Below are 18,822 nucleotides of genomic sequence, written 5' to 3'. Positions count from 1 at the left end.
CATAATATAGTTTCATGTTTATTATTAAAGTGTTATGTTGTTTAATTCGTCTTTAATACTTCAAATATATGTATTTATTTTATTAGCAATGTTTACTTTTATTACCCCATAGTTGGTTAAAATAATATAATTAATTGATATTATTTTAAATCTGTTTATATGTAATATATAATATATATTTTATTTGTTTGAATTTTAAAAACACAGCGAAAAAGTATACATCATGTTACAAAATTGATTTGATTAAATGAGAAAACAGTTTTATTTTATGTTCAACTTTCATAACTACAAGCTATAAAATTGTAGTATGTTTATATAGCAGACGTTTATAGGCTTCTTATTACGGTTTATTCTATTATGAATTTCAGAAATACAATTACATAATTTACCATAAACTTACCTTTTATTTTCCATGATGAGTTTTATCTGAAGCTTGAATTGATTATCATATTATCTCAAATTTTAAATTTCAAAAAATGTAAAGTTACTTTATATTTTATAAATAACATTTTGAATTTTAAAGTTGTATTTATAGTGAAATTTATAACATAAATAAAGATCCTGTTAATAACAGTAAATGTCAATTAAAATATTTAACCTGAATAGTTTGATATTGTAAATATATTTATTTATTTCATTTTGTATGTCTTATTTTTTCACCTCACCTTGTTCAACTTCATTAACATAATATTATAATGATAATATCATAACTACACGTAATAATATTATGTATTGTTACTATAATATATACTGTGACGGCGTCTGAAATAGGCAATTTAGCTACATGTACGGGCACTAGACATTTTTTATCAAAACTAAATCATCTGATTTTTTTCCAGTTTGCGATTGGTTGTATCAAGATTTTTCTTGTAACAAAGACTCTTGTACACTTGCAAGCCCTGGGTTTCCGGGAATTTATGGTACAAACCTTTATTGCAAGTACCATATTACCACAAGCTCCGTTCACACCCAAGTACGGCTCCAGTTTCTCACGTTATCATTACCACTCAAGTAAGATATTTTAACAATAATATTGTATAAATATAACATTATTTCTATAAGCATGGTCACGTATATATTATATATATATATATTAATATTTATCAACTTGACTGCTTATTCACTATAATATTAATAAAAGTATGTAAGTATTATACAGAAAATAGTGAGAAAAGAATTCAAATAGTCTAATAAAAATATACATAATATGTATATATATATATATATATATATATATATATATATATAAATAACTAAAAAATGTCATTTGTTTTCAATAATGAAATAAAATAACAATATTGCAAATTAATAACATGTACGATATCAGACTAAATAATATTGTTTTTAATAATTGATCAATATAAAAATACTCTTGATTCAAAACCTGCTTCACAATTGGCTAATTATTAAACTATTTTCAAAGTATATTTAAAATTAAGCTATTTAGTTTAATGTAGATTATGTAGATTATAAGTAAAATATATGATAATATACCATTGCACATATTATACATATTACATAGCATATACTATATATATACATCAATTTTAAGTTATACAATTAAACCAAATTAAACACATTTTTAATTTCAGTGGTAATTTAATAATTTTTTTTTTTTTGTTCATAAAATAAATACGTCAGTCGTAACAAATTGCAAGATTATATTGTTATTAATTGTAATGCATACAGTTTTATACTTGGAACTTTGGAAGTCTTATGAAATTTATTTGCATATATTCAAACGTATAATATTATTTTGATATTCTCGTTCCATCAAGATGAACATAATGTCACAATTATTTTTAAGTTGTCAGAACAATAACGAACAAGAACTATTTGTTTAATTTCTTCACGTTGTTTTTGTTATCCACCATATTGTTTTGATTGTTTTCATACTGACACGTGTACAGTTTGTACTTGGGTCAACTGAGATCTGTTGATGCTTCATTGTGTGTATAGTGGCCAGTGAGTATCTCTAAGACAAATTCACATAGGATTTTCATTCGTCATTATCTCTTGTCGACAATATATGAAGATTGAATATAAATCAGAATTAAGCTTTATCTATGCGATAATTACAATAAAAAATAAGAGGTATTTTGGTCAATCGTTCTTTAATACATTAATAGTCGAATACACTTCGTCATTAAGTAGGCACTGTTAATAGATGTGATAAATTTGAATTTAATGATATAACACTTTACACAACGAAAATAAAATTTTGAGCGAAGTTGGTATAAATTATTGGTAACCAAGGTCATCAAACAATTATTTTAATAATTAAATATATTGATGTTAATATTTTTATCAAATATTCGTATTTTTTTCCGATTATTTTAAAATGTAGTGACAATTTTTAATTTTGAACTCCCAAAATTACCAACTTAATTCGAATTATATACCAGATTGATATTGATAATCAAAGTCTTATTGCTACTAAAAGAATTTTAACTTAATTATAATTATTACTATTATTAATTTTTACTATTAAATTGCAATTACATAATATGTCTTAATTTTTAAAAGATTGTATGCATACTCGACTTCACAAATAATCTTTCTCACTGAGATATGTTTTGTGGTCATTTTAATTTCTTCTTCATCTCATCAACGTACTTCAAAAAAATATAAAAATTATAAATATTATACTTTTTATTTTAATAGTTATTTATTAAATATTTTTACATTTATTGAATAAAGATATATATTAGAATAAATAATTTTTATTTGATTATGTGTGTTGTTTGAAACCACATTAAGTTTTCTTTTTACTCAAAATCATATATTATCTATTTATTTCGTGGCAATCCCCCATTTTTTCATTCCGAGCATAAAATTAAATGTAAGCTATTTTTCACAAAACTATCCATTCGCAAACTTATACGCTATTCCATAAATCTGTTATTCTTATTATATTTAATTTATCAGTGATAGATTTTAAAACGTTTAAATTTAAATTAAAACTAAAAATTAAAAATCATGTAGTTCTCGAAAACTTTTAATGACTCAGGGATGCGTTAAAATATAGTCACGAGCGAAATGACTCCGCATTGCTACCCATCGAAAATATATTCGGTAGGATAATTAATCCAAACCCGCTACCAAGACACACATACACACACACACACACACACACACACACACATGCCTATTTGTGTATATATAATATATAATATATGTGTGCGTAGACTAAGCGAACAAAAGGACAGTAAGGAGGGTAAAGACGAATAGTGGTGATGCAGAGGAAGGTAGTGTATGAGATCGGATAAATATATTCTGAGCTCGTGTTGCAAACAAAACGGCGGTGGCGTGGTGAATTGTGACCCACCGACCCGGAGAAAATGTTTTGCCCTCCAGAGGCGCGTCTTGTGGCTCGTGTGTGTAGCCTGTGTAGCCATTGAAGAACGGTGGAAACGAAACGAGAGGATTCTTCGCGGGCGGCGGACCAGTGGTGACTGGCGGTGACCGTGCCCCGAGTGGACAATGATTGATAAAACGATGGCAACGGCGGCGGAAGATATGCTCGCTGGAAAAGTCGGAAAGGAAACGTGACGTAAATAATACAGTGCGCGAAACTTCTCCCAGCCGGGTAATACGCGTATATCCTCCCCGCCGTCCAACCATCCACACAGGTGTTCAGTGGCGATAGGGATATAAGAAGGTATATTCTGTGCGTATGTGTTTGTTTATAGTTCAACTCTCGTTCCGGACGCGATCTTCGACGCACGCCATCGTTTATCATCGCACAAAGGGTCTCCGATCGTGGCCAAGACGATTTAAGGTCACGGGATCCGACGAAAAAATACGCACGCTCGCGTTGTTATAATACAATATTTTATTATTGCCACCTCGTTGTAAGCCGGCTGGATTCCGGAGTCCTATTGGCTACAACGGTCAATAATAATATATATTCACGTTACACCATAGCGGTGACTTGCAGTGCTCTCCAAAATCGATGAAAATAATACGATGATAACTTATGTTTCAAAAGTTTTTAAGTTGTTATCCTTCTTTACTCCGCTATAAAGCGTAAAACATACATATTATGTATATATATATATATAAATCGGTCGCACTTTTGAAATAGGAAAACGAATCATTTAAACCGATAGGACCGGTAGAAAACTTTGTTCGATTAAATATTATACTATACAATATGTATACATACTAAATATTTTCAACCTTGTACAGAGAACTGTTTACATTAAATTATATTGTAATTCGTTGCATTTAGTACATTATAAATACATTTAAAATGTCACATACTTCGGTATACCCAGATATAATTTTAATAGCAATTTATTCCTATTTACAGTAATTTTTATGTTCAAATGATAGAATTTAGGTCACACGGCGGTCGTGCAAGAGTTTCCCACCAGAGTTTCCCACCAGATAAAATCGATTTAATAATTTTGAATGAAGAAATTAAATTTTATAGCAATGATTTTAAAAAGTCGTGCAATTCTCAAAGCATTTATAATAATTTTTTAGAAATATAAAATATTTATTTTAAAAGATTATGGATTTCGTAAACTTTTATTTTTAACCAACATCAGATCTGTTGACTAGTAAAAAAGCTTTTTAGTGTTTTCTGTGTACTGGTGCTTAATAAAACGGACTTAATAGGGTAACTGAAGTAACTAAATTCCAATCAATTTGTAATCTAAAACGATACTGACTTAACTACAAGGTTTATCGACGTTAAACATTTAAATGTTGATTCGTCATTCTAATTCTAAACATATTAAACGTTATTTTTAAGGACCGATGATAAACTATGTTTGCTTAGATAATTTATTAATATACAGAATTTCAACAGTTGTATTATAAAACTAAACTGCGTATTATTATAATTATTTTGAATAAATTATACATAGTATTTTTATTTTTTATTTTTTTATTTCATTATATTTATTAATTGTAAATATTAAACATAACATTTTAATACGAAGATATTTTATTATTATTATTATAAGCCGATGGGTTTACTTGAATAATTATAACTGTAGCTTGTGTAACTGTAACTGTAACTGTAACTATAACTATAATTATTATGACTGTTAATACATTTATATACATACAAATCATAATTATTTAGTGATTTTAAAATCGAAATTTATACTACAGCATTATCATTCATCTTGGTGCGTTGAAGTAAGCAACCATACGAAATGAATGTACAATCTCAGTACTACTATCAATATTTACATTCATTATTGTGCTCGAGTTTTACAAAATTATTGATATTTTTGTGGATTTAAATTTTTGTTATAAAATGTATACCACTAAAAATATTTTTACTTACTTTTACAATGTTGCACTCTTAGGTATCATTTCAAATAGTTCCGTTATTCTATTTTTCATTATATTTTTTTAAGTTTTTATCGTTATATTTATGCCACCTAGAATTTAAAATATTGAGTGAGTAAAATTAAATGAGAAATGTGAGATGAATATGATAAGGGATTGTCAATAATAAAATTACTAACGGGGTATTATTTATTCATAATTGTGTTGGGTATTTAAATTATTTTATTTATTTTAGTTTCCAGAATAAAATTATACTGTTCTTTCATTAGTAAACCTATATGCTTATATTACTTTGTGATGGGTTGTATATTCACTAGACTGAGTAGTTTATTTTATACCTTTTTATTTTAAATTTCAGTAAAATAATGTTCTGCATATATAAACAAGTATGAATATAAGAAAAAAATATTGTCCCAAACACTAATGAGTATTTTATAATTCACCAACTTGATGATTATTATTTTATATTTTTGCCATAACAATTATTCTATATTTATAGTAAACAACGAACGTGAGTGTTCCAAAAACAACCGAAAAAAATAGATAAAACGAACTGAAGATCATAGACTTAAATTTTATTTATTTATAATAATTATTATTTTAAATTTTAGTTTAGTTTAGGAAAACGTTTGTTTAATTATGATTTTTATTATTATTATTATTCCCATGATCTTTTATTTGTAGGGTATGTTATTTAGCGTAAATGGTTTTTAAATCAAACATTACATCACCACGTGTTTTATTTTATTATTATTATTATTATTATTATTATTATTACTATTCACTACGGTATTGCAATAATAGTCTTACATCTTACTAGGAAATTTCCACTAGGAAACCAATCGCACGCAAAGTACAATCGAGATAATAATAATATCAGAAGCAAGAATTCTCTATATACAATACGTACGGGAAGTTAACGAACCGCGTAAAAGTGTTTTCCGTTCCGGAACTCTGAACGGCTAGCAAACGGACCGCATTTTTTTTTAAATGGCAAGTTTAAGATGTTTTTATATTTTTGCAACAATATACACCTTACGCTAGACGAGTTTTTTTATTTAATAAAATGTACCATTATAACACAATATTTTTATCAATGCTCTTTTATTTACAGTACTATTGAAATATATTTCAATAGGTAATATCTACTTGTATTATGCATTGTGTCTATATTCAATTTTAAGATGTTAAAATAAAACGCAAAATTGTAATTTAATATAAAATTAAATAACTTCTAATAAAAAAATATTATATTAATATTTAAAATAATAATAAATCAAATACTGTTAGTATTTTTCAATTACTTTTATATTCATTTATTTTTATAGCACAATCGGATTTCCGACTGTGAAGGTTTAACAAATTCCCATCACTGATTTTGAAAAAAAAAATGTTATAAAATCAAACAAGAGATATAAATATTAGTTATTTGATAATATTATATATATTGTCACGTGCGCGTTATTTTCACACTGAAAAGTTTTTCGAAAAACTTCTCATGATAACTTTAGGAACACTATGATGCCGCTGTAACCGAATTCTTCATTTCCCACAACTACAAACACGTTTAATTTTAACAAGCCTCTGAAATGTTACTAGCGGAAACATTACCGAAACCTTAAAATTAGAAAGATTATTATCGATCTCGAAGTAAAAATATTTAACATAATAATAATTTAAACTTGTTTAACAATTCAATAATTTATTATTAAAATAAAATATAATTCTAATAATGAATATTTAGTTTACTAAAAGACTAAGTTGTACACTTATTTTATAACATTCTATTTTTAACAAAAGAAAAAAAATAATTTGATACAATATGTCTGGTTAAACAATGATGTTAAAATAGGTACCTACATTTTAAAAAATATATAATTTTGTTATTAATAAAAAATAATACAACAGTAAAAATAATAAAATGCATATTGCATATTATGAATAACTAGAATTCAATTTCATAATCAAATGTTGTCATTAAAAATATATTTTAAAATGATAACAAAATTATCATAATTTTAAATCAATAAATTTCACATAATTAAAATTGTTAACGCTTAAAAGAAGAAATTGTGAATTCGTTTTTTTTATTTAATACCTAAGACAGTTTTTTCAAACACGATGGACCTTATCCCATTTGATGCTTAAAATGTAAAAGTAATAACGACCCCTCAGCGTAATTGAATATTTTCTATTATGTAACCAACACACGTTTTATCTCTGGGTATTTTATGAGGAAGGTACTGATACCAAAATCCTAATCGACGTTCTGAATTGTAATAGTATTTTGAAGGTTATTTAAATGAATTGATTTTAGAAACCCATATTAAACAAATTGTTATTTTAATTGAATGATAACGAATTAGTTTTCCGGAGTTACATATATTTGAAGCTATAGGAATGATATAGAAAAATAAATTGAAAATTATTTTTTACTTACAAATCAGGCTGATATTATTCTTATATATTTAAATATTTAGTATATTATATTAGTGCAATTGATATATATATATATATATATATATATATATATATGTATTAGACGTAAGTCATAAATTAATGTCTTCTTCGTAAGTGAACTATAATATATTGGGCTACCGTGAATGTAGTATGTAAAGCGTTCAAAAGTTTATTTCTCGTATAATATGTTCAACTGCCTGTGCAAATGGTGTAAGGTATACAATATAAGGAATAAATTATTATTTCATCTTTGAATGAGTTAATATTTATTTAATAAGTATTCAAGCAGTCACAGAGTCAACTTATAACTGCATCAAAATATTTAAATCAAAGAATATTGAATTTACTACATTGCGATAGTTCAACAAAATTTTTCAAAATTATAGAATTTTGTTTAAACTATCTATACAAATATATTCAACCTTAAACATTTTATATCTACAAGATATAATATACTTAAAATTATGTTTATATATGGTCCAGTAACATTGATAAGACAGTTTTTAATTTAGTAGTCGATAATACATGTACTATACCTGCTATAATATGATAATATACGTACCTACATGGCTACGTATTATAAATTAATATCCCGACGGAAATTATAACTTTCAACAATGCATGTATATCTTTGCATTATAATTTGTGTCGTTTAAAATCGTTGGGGTTCGCGTGGAGAACTATAAATGACAGGTTGTAAGACAGAGATACAACGGCGAAGAATCTGTCGTGATGTTTTAGTTGCGTGGAAAACAAAATATCATAGAATACCAATGTGGACATCGGACGTTGACAAATATAAGATAGCTAGTGGAACTATCACGGGTTCTATGTTGAAAGCTTACAATTTTCACGAGGAATTGTGAGTTTTCCGGTTAAAAAGCTTTTATCCGGATGACAGGTTATTAATAAACGGTTATTCTCCGATAAAAACGTTTTCCGGAGATTTTTCTTCATTTAAAAAAAAAATGGATTTTTATTTTTATTACATTTAATACGGAAATTTCAATTTTCATCCTAACGCTTATTCGGTGATAAAAATATCTTACAAATTTTTTTTCAATTTCCAATCAGAGTGTATTAACTATTTACATATATATATATATAGTATATACACATCTATATAATATTATTATATAGAGGGCATGTGAATGTATAACAATATGTTTTTAAAATAAGAATTATGACTATGTATATGATAGCTACAAAAATTCTTATTCAATATTTAATTTCATTAACTACCGAATGTTAGTTATATTAATGATTGATTTAAATAATTTTTGAAATTATTGTTTAATGTATTAGGTACCTATTAAGTTAGAAATTATGGTTGTGTTTTAAATTATGTTAGTAAGTATATTACTTATAGTTATAACTGGTATGGTTAGTATAGGTTCTTATTATTTTTATCCATTCGATTCAAAATTATAAACAATACAATTCAATTCTATTTCTACATTGTATTTTGGTTTCTAGTAGTAGGTAAGCGTTTAAAAGTTTACTATAATAAAACGTATATTTCGTAATATTTTAGCCACTGTGGAACACATTACATAAACGTTTATCAAGGACCGACATCCAACAGTCCTTTAATAACAACAATTTGTGACAAGAGCAAAAAAGATCACATTTTTCCCGGGCCAAACGTGCTACTTGAGTTCAGGTAAAACTCTAGCAAAATTATACAATCATTTTACTTAAAAATGTTCAATACATATTTTAAAAGAGCTAAATAATATTTATTTGCTATACTTTGTAGAGCTGGAGCTGCAATTCCGCCGTACGACTACACGGGATTCGTGGCCACTATCGAGTTCATCGATGACGTGAGTACACAATTAGCTAGTACTGCAGCCACGTTGGAAGTATCGCCGTATCCGGCCATCGCAATTCAGAGTAAAGACAAAAACAATTTTAAATAATTAAGATGCATGAACTGTGACTTATCCAGATAATGTGTTTTTTGTTGTAGGAAACTTGAGAAACGACCAATCTTGTGAGATGACAATTAAATCGGCCGATATTAAGTCTGGACATTTTGATTTACGTGGCATGCAAAATTGGAAAACTAATTGCACTATTCGTTTTGAGGGAAGGGAACCGGAAATTGTACACATATCCTTGTTTAACTACGTACTTAAGTGAGTGTGATTATTACATATAATATTAAAATAAACATGAAAACCTTGTATACAGTATACATATATAAAGACACTATGATATAATTCTTTTTATATCACTATAAGTAATATTCAATCTAAGTTTTAATTTTTTTATTAATGACTATTATTTATTATATGATGTTGAACTTATGTGTTAGCACTTAAAATATTATGTTTGATTTATTTGTATAGTAATAACTAATAAGTATAATTCAAATTTAATGCAAATAAATAAATAAATTGCAAATTCTATTTAGTAGAATATTTTTATTTCTTATTTATTTATTTATTTATTTATTTGTATATATATACTAATTAACGCCAACGGTTTGCTTTTTAATTTCTTAAAAATATTTGAAAATTTATTTTATTAAATAAATATTATAATTATAATACAATATTAGGTACCTTTTTTAAGTATTCAATTAATATATATTTAAACATATTATAAAGGTAATCATACTGTAGTCATATTGTGCAAATAAGTTAATAAAATAATAATTTACAAATCGATATGATATTTTAAATGATTTTAGAGCCAGTTCTTGTGAATCATTTATTGAGATTTATGACGGACCAAATATAAGGTCGAAAGATAAAACTAAAAAATTGTGCAGTCCCGTAGAGAATCATGCTAGGGATACAAATGGAATGTAAGTATAATGATGGGAAGTTGGTTAAAGAATTTGATGAAAAATTGTTGACATTTTTTTACTTTAATCAATTTTATGGTTGTTTCACTTACAGGTTTCGTGAAAGACAAATGTTTGTTTCGTCGGGGAATCATATGACGCTTTTCGTCCGTAGATTAATGGCAAGCAATCAAGACGAAGAGACTGAATTTTTAGATGGAGCCTACAGTTTCTTTAATGGTTAGACAAATTCTTGTTTATTTATATGACACAATAATAAAAGTAATAAATTTATAAACATTTTGGTATTAATTTCAATAATTTAATTTTACATTTAGTATTAGAAAGAGGAACATTGCAACCGGAAACTTTATGTGATGTTAACTACAATGGCCGAAGCAGTTCATCTAGAGGAAAACTGAAACATCCAGGAACCGAACAAATATTTTGGAATGTCGAAGGACAATTGAGATGTTCACAAAATCTCATTCCAGCTACCAACCAAAGCATAAGCATCAAAGTAATAAATATTTAATATTTTCATCTGTTAAAAAATATAGTAGGTACGTAATTAGTGAATAAATATTTATTTTTTATGCTTAGTCATAATTTAGTTACCAACTTGTATTAATAATAATTTACATGAAATAGATACTATATAATTTGTACTGATATTAGAAACTAAAAACAAATAATTATTTTTAAAAATCGTATTTGCGATTGGTTTTTAAAAATTGTATGCTCAATATCCATTATATATCGTGTCAGCTCTCATTAAAAATCGTTATAGTTAAAATCAGTGACCATTTTCTTTAATATGTACTCAAAACTGTGGTTTGTCTTTGTATTTAAAAACAAGTATAAATCAGAAAATCTAAACAAAATATAAAATGTATATATTATACGAACGTTTTTACTTTTACTTACCTCATGTTTCTTATTTCTTACAAAAAAAATATTAAAATATTTTTATTAGAAAGTTATAACAATAAATTATGTTTTTGAAGTCTCAGTCATAAATACATAATTAATTAAAGAATTTTATATTTTAAGAAATTTATAGAGATTCAGTATTTAGATTTTTTTAAATTTAATTTTGGCATAAAAATACAACACATTTTTGTGTATTTCATTCTTAGTACATTTAATTTTTGTCGAATATTTATAGTTTATACATATTCAAAAATGTATATACAGTTACACTACTTTCACCCAAATGTATACCATAAGCTACGTATACGAAAAGCACAAGTATTAAGTAAGAAAACATAATGGTATTAAATCTGTTTGATCAGTAAGTCGTTTACGTCTACGTCGTTAAATTTGAAGAGTTTTTAAATCCATAAAATACATTAAGTCGATACTATATTAATATTAAAAACTTACTATTCTTTGAGGAATTTTATTATATTATATTATTTAGTATAAAATGTAATTACTGTTTTCAATGAAGTTTCATTAGTAACCCTTCTTTTAAATATTATCGATAAAAACATTTTTAAAACTTACTTTCGTGGTAAATTATAATAATGTTATAATGTTGAAATTTCTTAATCAATATTTTTAAATTTATTTTATAGTCCAATATATATAACGGATATAATTTTTATGAATATCATTTATTATTAAACTTATATATTTAATTATTTTTGATAATTTCAATTGTATAATACAATACAAAATACAATAGTACATAGAATAAATGATAAATTGTAAGGAGTAAGTATATATTAACATCATTATTGATTTGAAAAATGAATTAATTCAGATTCCATTAATATAGTTTATGACCTATTTGTTTCAAGACAATTTTCGGGTAGACTATTAATACAATAATACGTATATACTATATAATATATATAAAATAAATAATAATCTAAATAATTAAAATAGACAGGGTCGGCCTGGCCAGGGCCGGAGGGCCGGGATTCCTGCCTGGGCCCTTGCCGTATTATAGTTCCTGGGCCCCTGTACTGGCTGTACTGTGTTACCCCAAAATACAGTATAAAATTATTATTGGGCTCCAGAAAATAATTCCTGCCTGGGCCCTCAGGTACCCAGGCCGACCCTGAAAATAGATACCTCATATATATTAAATTTTAAAACCTAAAAATCACGCATCTTAAATATTATTCACAGGTAATATCATTAAATAAGATGTCTTCGGACTTGTGCTACACCGAATGCGGAGACGGTGGATGTCGTTGTGTCAAAAACGCTACATCCATAGTCGATCAACTATACGTCATTTCAACAAACGATGACATATTGTCTTGCATTTGTGGTGATTTTCAGGTAATGTTGTCGACGGACGAAACTGTGAACATATTTATGTGCCTATTTATGTACCTATTTATTATTATTTATTCACTTTCCTGGTGGCCTGTAGAATGTCAACTTAATGCATTATATTTTATTATAAGTTTCATATTTATATGTGCGTTAGGCCGAATGGTTACCGGTCACCGTCAAATCATGGTCACCCATAAAATTGGTATACTCGGTATCAAAGTACAGCTGGTCCAACAAGGGGTTCGAGTACTCAGCCGAGTATTCGTTCAAAGACGATATGGTATGTGGTTATCGGGTCATTAACCAACATACCGGTATACTTGAATCGCCAATAATGATCAGGGATAGTCCACTTAATTTCTATTACCATCAGGATTGCACATGGTTGCTGGATTCAAATGTCGAACGTCACTTAACCATAGAAATAGGAAGTTCACAAAGTCGTGAGTATAAACTGTTACGTTACAAACTTACAACAACTGATATTAATACGTACATTGAATCGTGAGTTACTTAAAATGACAAAATAAAACCAATAAACTGTCTATTCGATATAATACGCGAAATTACCTGAATTTTCTATCAAATGTGTTCCAAACATATTTTATTTTTCGACTGAAAATTTACGATTAACATCTTCAAATATATTTTATTTTAAATTACAGTTTTGTGTGTCTAAAAACGATGTCCACTTTTCTTAGTGTACTAGTTAAAAGTATTATTGGGCTATGGAGGTAAACATATTTGTTGTTAATTATATGTTTATTCATAAGATCTATTTAGTATAATTTTACAATCAGTTTTAGATAAGTTTCTATTGCATTCGTTTTTAAAATTTGTTAAAGACTGGCCGCAAATTATTATTTATAAATGTTATAGTTCTAGTTTTGAACTAATCTATATAACTATACAAATTACAAACTTACATAACATATTATTATTGTTTGCAGTGTACTTTAAAAATAGTTTGAAAAAAGTTAATTTTAGAAATAATCATTAACTTTTTAAGATAAAAATAGGGTTAATGATGTTCAAATAAAAACATAATTATCAAAGTTCTATGAGAATGATAATAGAGTGATTGTTCTCTAATAAAAGAACACTAATTCTGGTAATATCCTTTGTTGTAAAATTTAAAGTTTATAAAGTAGAATTTAAACTTAACTGGAAAAACAATGGGTAAAGATGGATATTAGATCGGTAAAAATCTTTTTGAATAATTTAGTTTTCTAATAGCTTACAAAACACCTTTATTCTTAGAATAATTATAAACAAATAAAATCTGCTGTCCTTATTACAAACTGGTCTGATAAAATAAAAAAACATTCTTAAGCAGAGGTAATTTTTGAAAATCAAATAAATACTTTAAAAAAAATAAAACATTAAAAAGTTTTATGAGTTGAAATTATTTAGTTCAGACAGATAAATTAAATGATTTTATTTTAATAAACGATAACAATATAATTTTGAAATATTATCAAAATGAATACTATCATGGCATAATGGTTCAGAAATAATTATTATGTTTAACCTTTGAAATTCAATATAATATAATAAAAAACATAATTATTAATAATCTGTCATATAAATCATTCAGGTTAAGAAGGAAGTGTTCAATAAACTTTATATTCATTGATTGATTTTATTATAAATACCAGGCAATATTACCTACATTTTATTTATTGTAAAATAAAAAAAAAAAAATACTATTTATTGTTTCTATAACTAATAATAAAACTACGTAGATTTTTTGGTTTATAATTCAAAATGTACCTTCAAAAAAATTTAATTACTGACAAAATATATGTTTTCAAATTTAATAACGGAAGAGTTTTAATAAAACTAAAAATTCACCATCCTTAAAATAATTTATAAAATATTTAATATTAATTAAATTATAAACCATGGTGTCATATTACAATCATATTATTAATATAACTTTATAACTTATGTAACACCTAGGTACATTATATTAAAAAAATATTTGAATAAAAGCATACAAACTAACGATATAACTTTTAATAAATTTGGTATAATTATATAGGTACTCTAAATTCATGCTAAAATAACGATTTTAAGTCTTAAGTATCGATTATAAATAATTTCCATAATTTGTCGTATTAATTTTCCTAAATATTATACAAATTTACGACTTTCTTAAGTCTTGAAAATAATTTGTACCTATTTTAATACCTTTAGTAAGTACATCATATTTTATTTAATATTAAAATTGTCTAAAATATTTTAAAAATAATTATTGTAAGCGTAAAACATTTCCAAAAATATTTCATTACATTTTTTTTTAAACTATAAATTATTTAAAAACATAATATTTAAGATGATGTACTGCTAGGGCCTGCGAGTAATAATAAATATATATTATATCTTAGGTCCTTGCTCAGCGTGGAATATAAGCATTCATGAGTATTCGGAAAGATCAGATGATAAAGCCGGTCAGATATTATACACATTCTGCTCCAGAGAAAAAAATTCAACCAACACGTTGCCGTGGCAAATGAATATCGTAGTAATCAAGTATGTAATTTTAATATGATTTAGTCAATTTCAAAACAAATTATTAAATATGATGTTTTTTTACTTTAGGCTAAGAGTAATGACGCAGACACCACCTCAATATTACATTAAATGGAGATCAGATGTCGATCGTGCCAGACTGTCCGGGTCGACGGCGCATACAGCCGCTGCTAATAGATCATTAAAATTGACAAATAATTGGACAATATTATTATTTACCGTCATATTTGTTTACGTAAAACAAATGAAAAACAGTTGAATAGTTGCCAGTATGAGTAAAGGATGTTTTACATACGTAGATTTAATTAAAGGTGTCTACAAATAATTGAACTATAAACGATTATTTTTGGTTGTGACTGTTAGTGTTTGATTGATTTCGTGCCAAACTTTTAAGTAAATGTTTTGTTTAGTAATGTATTCATTTAAAACTGTAGATAATCTGATAATTTACTGAATATTGGCATATCATCAACTGAATGATAAAATTAATAACAAAATTCTACTTGCGTCTATAATTTTTTGTTAGTTTTTTGTTTGTATAATCAATGAACTACGAATAAAAATAATTATAATATAATCGATATTCAATAAAATTTATATAATATTTCATACAAATTATTCTTATAATTTGACAAAGTTATATTATATTCACGAATAAAATGAAACATATTTATTTCACAACAATAATGTGTGTACCTAATACGATATTATAATTGAAAGTCATCTAACATTTTTGGGAGCTGTACTAGTTCCAAAAATGGTATGATGCCTAATTAAAGTTTTAAAATAACAGTTATAAAAAAATTCTGTTAGTATACATCTCATTTACCATTTTGTTAAAAGACTTAAACAAAATATTTTTTTTTTATATAATTTTATAAATCATTGTTCACATAATTTTGTAAATCTAGTTTAGTATGCTACCTCTTGATGAAAACGCCTAGGTAATAGTATTTTAGAACAAAAAAAGCTAAAAACATCTAACTATCTAATAAATATTGGTTAAGTTCTATAACTGTAAGCTCATGTATTTATACATTAATGTTTATAAAGATTATGAGTTTAGAGGTTTAAATTCACCATTGCTTATGATTGAGATGTTTATGTAAATAACATTTAATACTCAAAAAGGTATTAATAAAAAAAATACATAAAATTAAAATTAAATTAAAATAAATAAACAATTTGTATCATTTACTCCACGATAAGAAAATATAAATAAATAAATAAGCAAGTAATAATTCAGAATGATTTAATTTTTTGCAATAATTTTAAAATAATTTACAATTTTTTTATTTTTTATTTTAATGCAAAATGTTTTAGCCTTGAAGTATAAAAAATTAAAACTATATTGACATAAAAAAAGATACAAACTTTCTTTTATATTTTTAAATATAAGTTGGCATTCAAGTTTCACTGCGTTTTTAGTATGGAAAAACGAGAAAACATTCTGGTTCACTATAAATATTAGTTATATTTGAAGATAATAAATATATTATTATAATATTAATCATGATGTTAAGACTAATAATAATATTAACATTATTATTACTTAATACAATGTTATAAATTATAATACATTGGTCATTTAAGTTTAAGATTTTTAAAATACATAATGTTTCATTTACTGGTAGGTGCATGTAGTAGTTATGTACAATAATAATGTTATACAAAAATATTACTGATGTCAGCCAGCCAAAGTTGCACGAAAAAAAATATTATCACTTGCTAATTTGATTAAGCTACTTTTATCTGTATATTACGTTATAATAGTTATTATATGATTAGGTTAAAAAGTATCCTTTTTTTATGTTTTGATTAAATGAGACAATGTACATAATTTTAAATAAAATAATCATCATATAAAATACTTCTAAATCCTTATTTATTGATTATTAGACAGTTTTCGACTGATCTGTTTTCGTTAAATAAATTATATAAAACAATCTTACAAGCATATTATGTTTATGTATAATGTATATAATATAATTATTGTTGATGAATTATATAGAAAATCATAGCAAAATGTTGACTGTTGGAAAATTGTTCAAAAATTGTTTGAAACTAATTGGCTAATATGTGCGGTGAATTGTGAATAAATTGTTTATTAAATAATAAACTCATTTTTAACGCTATGGTATTTATAATGTATTATAATACTTATATTGTATTATTGTATTATTAATAGTTTGCTATATTTTATACGTCTCAAGTCCTTTTTTATGAAAATACTAAGAATCATACTAACTATCTTTATTAATAAATCATAAAATAAAGATACCCATGTTATTTCAAAAGTATATTTAAGTGTACCTGTGAGAAAATGATATAAAATTAGTGAAGGAATAACAAAACCTTATAAAGGTGATAATTATACAACAATATGATTTATAATTTATACACATATAAGCTTCAGTTTCTAAAGTATATATGATAATATTTCAGAAATAAGCTTGTTTTTAAATTTATTTTTCGGGTAAATCTATAATGTTATTAAGTAATATGGTAGGTACCAATAAAAACATAAAATTTGTCATTTTAAATTATTAAAACAGTACATTATATGATAAAATTCTTACATTAAAACGTTTTTGTAAAATTAATAAAGACATTTTAACTACTATTTACTTAATTACAAATTTCATAGTATTGTGTAAATTTTTATTTTGTTATATTATTAGACATAGAATATCTGATAAAAATAAACCGGAATTCCCTAAATGAATAAATTTAAATATTGACAATTAAAACGTCAAACACAATCGTCTTAATGTTTAAATAGACAAAGGCGTATGACTAAAAAAATTAAATATTACATAATCGAAACAACATTTTCAGGGAGACAGGGAATTTAGTTACTGAGTTTGTTTTATAAAAAAAATATAATAGTTTTATGAACTATAAAATAACATTCCGTTTAGAAAGAACGGAATTTACTCATACAATATACAATATTTACAAGTGTAATAATATATTAAAGCATATTATAGGTAATTTGATAAAACAGCTATGTGAAAACATTAGCATATATTACTTAATTTATCGTATTTAAATATAGACCGTTATGAAATAATATACTTTGAATACGTTTATCAAATACACTTAAAATACATTTCTTCTAACAAAAAATTGTAATTACTATTGTGTAACTATTCAAGTTAAACTCTGAAAATATATAAATTTGGTTACTATGGTTACTATGTATGTACATACTTAATTACTAAATTGCCATGTTTATAGTATAAGTATAGTATAATATTAATAACATCACTCAGTTGGTACAGGTGGAATGTAGATAGTACAGTTTTATTTACATTATATAGTGTAAACTGCATCATAAAGTTGAAATTTTTATATTTTATTACATTGAACATAATAATAAAATAATTAGTGTTATAAGCCATCTTACCTGCATTAACATTAAAATTATA

At 25.2% G+C, this 18,822-nt stretch overlaps 1 protein-coding gene across 2 annotated transcripts in view; it reads left to right on the top strand.

Annotated features, from left to right (window-relative positions):
- The window catches only part of LOC132929930 (uncharacterized), a 175,395-nt gene extending 157,869 nt beyond the window's left edge, over window positions 1–17,526 (top strand). For both annotated transcript variants that reach the window (XM_060995574.1, XM_060995573.1), the window contains 11 exons: window positions 840–1,011; window positions 9,305–9,433; window positions 9,530–9,666; window positions 9,743–9,911; window positions 10,469–10,585; window positions 10,680–10,804; window positions 10,903–11,084; window positions 12,704–12,859; window positions 13,011–13,299; window positions 15,247–15,391; window positions 15,461–17,526. In XM_060995574.1, coding sequence (XP_060851557.1) covers window positions 840–1,011; window positions 9,305–9,433; window positions 9,530–9,666; window positions 9,743–9,911; window positions 10,469–10,585; window positions 10,680–10,804; window positions 10,903–11,084; window positions 12,704–12,859; window positions 13,011–13,299; window positions 15,247–15,391; window positions 15,461–15,650 — 1,811 coding nt within the window. In that variant the 3' untranslated portion in view covers window positions 15,651–17,526. The remainder of the gene's footprint in view (window positions 1–839; window positions 1,012–9,304; window positions 9,434–9,529; window positions 9,667–9,742; window positions 9,912–10,468; window positions 10,586–10,679; window positions 10,805–10,902; window positions 11,085–12,703; window positions 12,860–13,010; window positions 13,300–15,246; window positions 15,392–15,460) is intronic.
- Window positions 17,527–18,822: the final 1,296 nt, after the last annotated feature.

Source organism: Rhopalosiphum padi, chromosome 4, assembly GCF_020882245.1.
Source record: "Rhopalosiphum padi isolate XX-2018 chromosome 4, ASM2088224v1, whole genome shotgun sequence".
Taxonomy (NCBI): Eukaryota; Metazoa; Arthropoda; class Insecta; order Hemiptera; family Aphididae; genus Rhopalosiphum; species Rhopalosiphum padi.
Note: the sequence above shows the minus strand (reverse complement) of the source record. Positions and strands in the feature narration are given on the sequence as shown.